Source organism: Sinocyclocheilus anshuiensis, unplaced genomic scaffold (assembly GCF_001515605.1).
Source record: "Sinocyclocheilus anshuiensis isolate Anshui unplaced genomic scaffold, SAMN03320099.WGS_v1.1 scaffold566, whole genome shotgun sequence".
Classification (NCBI taxonomy): domain Eukaryota; kingdom Metazoa; phylum Chordata; class Actinopteri; order Cypriniformes; family Cyprinidae; genus Sinocyclocheilus; species Sinocyclocheilus anshuiensis.
The window spans coordinates 2,380,430-2,388,253 of NW_015542410.1; the positions used below are offsets into that span (position 1 = coordinate 2,380,430).

At 38.2% G+C, this 7,824-nt stretch overlaps 1 protein-coding gene across 3 annotated transcripts in view; it reads right to left on the reverse strand.

Annotated features, from left to right (window-relative positions):
- Positions 1-2,986: 2,986 nt before the first annotated feature.
- The window catches only part of LOC107693396 (phosphatidylinositol 4-phosphate 5-kinase type-1 alpha-like), a 14,613-nt gene continuing 9,775 nt past the window's right edge, over positions 2,987-7,824 (reverse strand). For 2 of the 3 annotated variants that reach the window (XM_016492764.1, XM_016492765.1), the window contains 7 exons: positions 6,504-6,587; positions 6,379-6,427; positions 6,178-6,262; positions 5,898-6,095; positions 4,396-4,528; positions 4,142-4,223; positions 2,987-3,603 (listed from right to left, as the gene is read on the reverse strand). In XM_016492764.1, the coding sequence (XP_016348250.1) occupies positions 3,601-3,603; positions 4,142-4,223; positions 4,396-4,528; positions 5,898-6,095; positions 6,178-6,262; positions 6,379-6,427; positions 6,504-6,587 (634 nt within the window). In that variant the 3' untranslated portion in view covers positions 2,987-3,600. The remainder of the gene's footprint in view (positions 3,604-4,141; positions 4,224-4,395; positions 4,529-5,897; positions 6,096-6,177; positions 6,263-6,378; positions 6,428-6,503; positions 6,588-7,824) is intronic. The other variant, XM_016492766.1, reaches the window with a different exon arrangement.

The window sequence follows — 7,824 nt, forward strand, 5'->3', positions numbered from 1 at the left end:
ATTTTTGAAAGGGTCTAGGAGGTTGAACCCCCCTCACCCTTCTACGGTCCCTACATGGGATCTGTCTACGGTTCTGAGGGCGCTCAAAAGCCCCCCCTTTAAACCGCTGCAATCCGCTGATATTCGACCCCTGTCGCTAAAGACCGCTCTGCTATTGGCCTTGGCATCTGTTAAGCGAGTTGGAGATTTACAGGCGCTCTCTGTGAGCCCCTCCTGCCTTGAATTCGGGCCTAACGACTCCAAGGTCATCCTGAAGCCTAGGCATGGTTACGTACCTAAGGTGCTCCCTACTCCATTCAGAGCACAGGTAATCACGCTCTCTGCGCTCCCCCCCTTGCAGGAGGACCAGGAGCTAAATCTGCTCTGTCCTGTCAGGGCGTCAAAAATCTACATTGACCGCTCCGTCTCCTTTAGGCAGTCAGAGCAGCTCTTTGTATGCTTTGGTGGCCGTACCAAGGGGCTTCCGGTCACAAAGCAAAGACTATCCCGTTGGATAGTTGACGCAATAGCTCTTGCATACTCCTCCTTGGGCCTTCAATGCCCCATCGGGGTCAGAGCACATTCCACGAGAGGCATGGCCTCATCCTGGGCATGGTCCAGTGGTGTGTCCATTGCAGAAATTTGTGCGGCGGCCGGCTGGTCCTCGCCGTCCACCTTTGTCAGGTTCTACAACCTGGACGTCCCTGCTTTGCAGGCTCAGGTCCTTTCTGCTTAACTGTCTCTCTGAGCTCAAAACGCTCCAGGAACCATATCCCCGCCCTAAGGCTGGATTTAATCCTTGCTGGGTTTGACTATGTTTCGAACCTGCTGAAGTTCCCACGTCTGGGCTTAGCTTCCGGCACGCTCTCGGCCCTATCTAGTTCCGAGGCTGTGCGAAGCTCTAAGAACGATTATGTAAGGCCGGGCTCGACCTCTATGAGTTAGCCCATTTCTTTGCCTCCTCTTGACCCCGAAAAGAATCCAGGTCTCTGGCTTTGGCCTGCTTCATTGTAGTTGATCTACAAGGCCCCCTTCTGGACGCCCTGGACAATTACTTATAAGTGAAGTATCGAAAGGGAACGTACTCGGTTACTAACGTAACCTCGGTTCCCTGAGATACGGGAACAAGTACTGCGTAGCTAACCGTGCTATGATGCTGCACGACTGTCGTCGCTTCAGTCGATATGAATCAGTGATCCTATGCCGAACACCTGCTTATATAGCCAGATGCCCCGTTTTGGCGGGCTCGGGCGCCCTGGTTCGCCATAGGCTTGCGCAGCTCCGCTGCGCCATCATTGGTTAATTTCTGAAACAATGGCAGTGCAAATGCACTGCTGTGATTGAAAATAAAAAGGCTTCAGTAAATCGGAGAAAAGGAGTTTCCCGCAGCATCTAGCGACGCAGTACTCGTTCCCGTATCTCAGGGAACCGAGGTTACGTTAGTAACAGAGTACAATTTTCTGCTATTTATACTACTTATTGCAAAGAGTGGCGGCGATTATATGCACCTCAGTATTGTAGTTATAATTACATACTGTTTTATAATAAACAGTATGCAATTATAACGTATTGAGTGAAAATTTTAATTTTCATTCAAATTTCTTAAAGCCATCTTATCAGGACAATATAAGCCCTCCCTACTCCTACCCTACCAGATACTTTATTTTCAACTTTTCGATTATTTCCTTAATTTTTTATTGAAAATATATGCCTTTCCAATGTGATATGAGATTTGAAAAGGGAAGGGGAAAAAAAGGTTCGACAAAAGGCGGATTCGACCTCGGGTTGGCCGCGTCAAAAATACCTATATACGCCACTGGAGCTGTTGTTTTAGACCAGGGGTGCCCACACTTTTTTGTGTGGGGATCTACTTTTCAAATGAGAAACTCACCGAGATCTACCAAGTGAAATATAAATAATAAAATACATATAAAATAAATAAATTTTAAAAAGCTTGTTGGGATGTATCTTTATATTGCATTAATATCCTTTGAAAGAGAGCAGTAATACATGAATATGTCATTGAAAGAGTGAGGAATATTTTCATTTAAAGCTACTACTACTACAATAAAAATGAAGGCAGCATTTTCAGAATAAACAGCAATTGCACAAGAATCCCAGATTGTGAGTGTACAGTAAAAAACGCATTCAGCTTCCCAAACAAATTTACACAGCCATCGAGTATCAGACACTTTAGAAGTAGAGATAAAGAAATAAATTACATGCAAACATCCAAATAAATATGACTTTGTACAGGAATGTTTCTTTTGTTTATAAAAATTGTCACAGAAAAAGAAATCCAGCAATGATCCCTTACTTAACTCTACCTATTTGTATAAAAAAAAATATATGCATCTTCATTACCAATGTCTCTGATTTTATCTCTCTTCACAAAACCAAGGCCTTAAGATAAGTTCCTATTCTACCCAGTTTATGTAAACATAAAAAGATACTGAAGTACAGATGCTATGTTTTACAGTAGCTAGTCTGCCAGGTATGAAGTATTATTGTGCCCTAGAAAAAACAACCATTTTAAATTCAATGCTAAACAAAGAAAAATCTAAAAATTAGTCCTGCATGCCGAAATACTGAATTTGGTCTTTAATATGTGGTATCTTTTTACCCTGTGTTTACTTTTGTTTCTCTCTCGCAAACAATGTAATGCAAATAAAACTAGGAAAAACATTTTCTTGGCAAGCTCCAAATATTTTTTTTAAATAAGTATATGATAATAGTCAACCGACTGTTTTTTTTTTTTCCCACACTTGAGCAGACCATGCAATTGTGCAGTTAACTCACAGTCATCATGCATGGTAAAAGGCTTCCTGTTCATGACAAGACAAAATAACTCTTGTGATTAAGGCACATGTAAATATCCAATAAAATATCACAGTACTGCAATCGAATCGATTCATAAAACCAAGTCGAATACATTTTATAGATTTGAAAAGTGTCTTATGTGATTGTTCAGGAAACCTGATCTGGCTTGACTCATCCTACGTTTTTATTTTTTTGATAATCTTGCCATATACCTAAAATGTGTTATTAAAATAGGCAATAAAAACTCACAATCAACCAGATTTCCTTTTGTCCCTTAACAAAGTAAATAACATGACTCCTGTAGATTCGTCTCCTTGGCAAACTAAGAGAAAAAAGATGCATGGTCAAATGAAGTCCACTAGAAAACTCTCACAGAGGTACTCAAAAGACCTGCTTGCTCTCCAAGAGCAGGTCACGTGACGTTCATCACTTTACTTCTGCTGTTAACATTATCAGGTTCTGGAAGTTCCTGTAAATATGGCACTGTTTGAGGTACTACAGTGGCATCTTCTTTTAGTTCCATTTCATAGCAGCAGTATTGGATGCTGTACTGTTGACATCCAAAAAAATACATATATAAAAAAGGGGGAGAATATCTTTATCCTTACGTCTTTACAGTTTTATGAACGTGTGCACTACTCTCTTTTGTTCTCCAGATTCTCTGGTTTCCACTTCCCCAGGTGTTTACAGCAAGTCCATCTTACTTTTATGTTTTTCTTTTTCTTTCTGTTCTGATGTCCTTAAAAGAGAGTAAATCTTTGTCCTTGAGGGCTTTATTTTGTCCTGTTCATCCAAAGTCTTTCACTGCAATAGCAAGAGAAAGAATAAATTAAACTTCTGCAGAATAGAGTAGAATTACTAAAACGAATAATCCAGCAATGCATGCTTTGTAAACGGCGGCTCTCATTTCCTGTTTTATCGGCACACATAAGGGCTATTAAATGACACAAAGATCACATTGCAATCAAGGATTTGTAAAAGAGACAAAGAGAACCTTTCATTTCACATTTCGTATTTGTTGGCATGATAGAGCAGCATTGCCCAAATGGTTTCAGATTTTATAATAGATATCAAGTGGTGACCCAATACCGCAGCAAAATGGTTAAAAATAAAGTCTTAAAATCAAACATTAAATTGCATTAATATTACCATGCATAGCCTGAACAATATGCAAAATGATTCATATGAAAAGTTTCATAAGTCAATCATAACTGTTCGCAATTGCAACCAACTATTTGCGAGCCACTGCTGCAGGACATTCAAAACACTCCTAAAATATCAAGCGTGACTGTGTTTAGTCTACACTGAAACAGATTGTGGCCCAGAACAAAATGTCTCTTACTTCTGACGTGCTTGTCTGAGGAACAATCTCACTGAGTGAAATGACTTCCACATCCAATGACTGGGCAGCTATACTGCTACAACTGGGAATTAAATTAACTTGAATCAACAGAAATGTCAGTAAATGTTTATTATGTGTGAAAAGACAGAGTGCATCAGCATGTCATAGAATCAACACATAGTATTAGTAGCTCCCCCTTTTTTTTTTTTTTTTTTTTTTTTACAAATTCAACCAAATCTTGTTAAACCACTTACCTCAGAGCTAGAGTGTTTGAGGGCCAAAAGCTTCCAGGAGAGGTTGCTGACAGAGTCGTATCAGCTGAGCTACTTGTGATCTCATCTTCATTCAGTTGCTGTGGGAGCAGGTCAGGACGAGCAGTCTGCACACCTGAGGAAAGACGAGAGAAAAGAGTAAGCGCTCCTTAGTCAACAATGATTTGAAAGGAACAATGACAGGAAAGACTGAACTACAAATCTGCTTTTCACTACTAGCTGATGACTCAATTTAGGCTTCTACAATGTCAGATGATTCAAATGCATAAACCTCAGAGAGAACTGAAGACTTTATTGATTCCTGAATTATGAGAACAATGCTGACATTGTCCATGCATGTGCTGTAGGGGGCATACGTTTACAGCTATTATTTGCTCTGTTATCAGCACACAAGGGCATCTGACTATTAAACTACACAAAGTTATCATGCAATCTCTGCTAGTGTTGAAATCAAACAAAGCATAGCATGAACAACGCTTTCCATACTCTCAAGGACAAGTTGAGCAACCCTGGACTAAGAGTTAAGACCCTCAAGTAGCTTGAATGCAAAAGTAAACTCTGCATAGAGGAAATGGTCATTAGCAATCATGAAAATAACACAATTAGAGATGCACAACATATCAGTTTCATATTATTTAGGCCAATATTTAATATGTTCTTCTAATATATCAGTATCAGTTGCCATTCAAATTTGCAATGAAATGGAAAGGACATTTTCTTCCGTATTTTGAAGTATACCCGAGTGTAACAGAATAAATAAAATAAGGTAGGGACTTCTCCCCCCTATAAATAGGTTGTTGACAGGATTTTGGGATATAGCCGTTGCATTCAAAAGTGAAAGCTTGTGGACAAGAGCTTGCAGGGGCGGAGTGGAGTATTTATATTTCAATAAAAAAAATGACTAAAAAGTCTAAAAACAGCATATGCATTGCATACATAGATGAATTGTTTGCAAAAAAAACTAACATGTATTTAGAAAACAGATTTTTTATTTTTAATTTTGCATGCTCGTTTCCTCTATTTGTACATGTATATTACCTTTTGCCTTTTTATATGAACTTTATAAACTACATTTAAAAACACTGTTAAATGTAATCTTAAAATAAATATACATTTTCTATAATGTACAATATAATGTTGTGATGCCAAAATTCACTTGAATCATTTGATCCAGTTATCAGTGTTTCAGTTTTTAATGTTTAATTTAATTTAATTTAATCTATTCAGAAAACAGCATAAAATGTGAGTATTTACATCTTCACAATGAACCAATGAGGAAACTCAAAGACGATTTCCTTGAGCAATCTCAACCAGTCTAGAAACATGGCTAATGATTTACATTTAAGGCATTTAGAAGATATTCTTATCACGAGAGAATGATATTGGAAAGCACAAGCATTTCAAGGCTCATTTGACTGCTATCTTTGTAGGCTATCCTGCTTATCCTTCCCATTTCTCTCCTATCTCTCAATGTCTTCTCATACCGCTGTCTCCTTGAGTGTCTGGGCTGAGGGACACAGCTCCACTGCTGCACAGCTGCGCTGTAGTCTGTTGTGGCTGTGTTTGTTCTGCTGCTACAGGAAGGGACTGTTGTTGTGACAGTCCAGATACTGAAATGTTTGACTTCTTCCCACCAGTTCCCACGGTTCCTCCTCGACTTTTCTTTGAGGGAGAAGTTTTCACTAATAGAAGAATAAAATTTTTTAATGCATTAGCCCTTTAATACATCCGTTGCAGATGTTTCAATGTGACTATCAAACTTACAAGTAGGTTTTTTGAAGACTGTATTGCACATAAACTTCTGGAAACGATCGGCATAGAAACTCGGCCGGTGCACAGATACAGTGTCCTGCAGAGGAAATATAAAATAGCGGAGAGAGAACAAATAAATAAATAAATAAACGCACAAAATACATTTGCATAGTTAGTCTTCATGCAATGTTTGATATAAAGTACGAGACATACCCCATCATGCAGCAGAGCTTTCCAGGAGTGCTCCAACTTCTTCACAAGCCTAAACATACACAGTTATTAACAAATTATAGGAATTTATTTTGGAGAAAATGCAAAGATATGGAAATACAGTTTACCTGTAAGACTGAAGGATGTCAATGATGCCGATGAAAACCAGCAATTTTTCTCCTTTTGAATTAAATGCTGGAATTCCTCCCATGCTGCAAATAAAGAACAAATATCACACATTAACAAATGTGCAAGCACAAGTAATAATTTCACAGTAATAATAATATTAACAGTAAAATTGCAGCTCTAAACCAAGGGTGTGGCACACTGATTGACTAGTCATCTAATAGCCAATTAACTTATGTAACGATATCAAAATCTCACGACATTATTGCGATATGAAGTCCACGATACAATATTTATTGCGATATTTAAAAAGAAAAAAGACAAAAATTAAGAATTGGGGGAAAAAAAATTACATTTTGTACATTTTAAAGTTAAATTATTCTATCTAATGCACTTTGAGAGTTAAAAATTAAGAGAAAACATAAGTCAGAAAAAAAGTCAGTGAATTGACTTGTACCTGAACTTTAAAGGGGACTCAACCTTCTTTTTTTTTCTGATATACTGTCTCAGTCTAAATTACATTCACACTGGTGTTTTAGGAAGCCAAACAAATTAGAATAGAATAATAATAATAACAACAATGACAGCAGTAGCCATATATTGCAAAACAATTGCACTGTAAAATAAATGAAAAAGAATATTTCACAGAAATATAAATTTTTTTTTTTTTTTTGCTTTACACTACAGTACGGAAATTACAAAAATTATTTCCTAATTTCAACACTTGAAAGAGATATTTTGCATTTGGACTGCAGTAACGTTACCCATTTAAACCGCTAGCTGTCAGCCATTCATACTGCACTTTTAAGCTTTTATTTTGACGGAAACGGCAGTAGAGCTTTTAATTTGAAGGAAAACTCCAGCTTCAGTGAAAACAGGCTTACAAAAACATATCTCGCTACAAATCTAGTGAAACGCTGTACTCATCTGTCATGAAAATAAAGCCTAACTGGTGGCTATTGCGTTCCCAAATGCGCGCTAAACTCACAGCACGTGCAATAAACGAGTTTGGTTTTAGTTCGTTCGACAAAGACTGTGCCAAAGCATAATGGCCTAAAACAAATATATTTTAAAAACTACACTTTTTGCCCGGAAGACCTATCGTTTCATATCATCATGTGACCACGATAATATCGAGACAGTTTTGCTATCGCGATATCACGATATTAATAATACCATTACATCCCTAGGAGTCACGAGCAAGCGGCAACCTCCCGCTCTCTCTCGTAAGACCAACACGGAAGTGACTAAAACTGCAATTCATCAACTGGCCGCTAGAGGCTGGCTCCAAAAGGGAGTCAGTCCCATAGACTCCCCATGTTA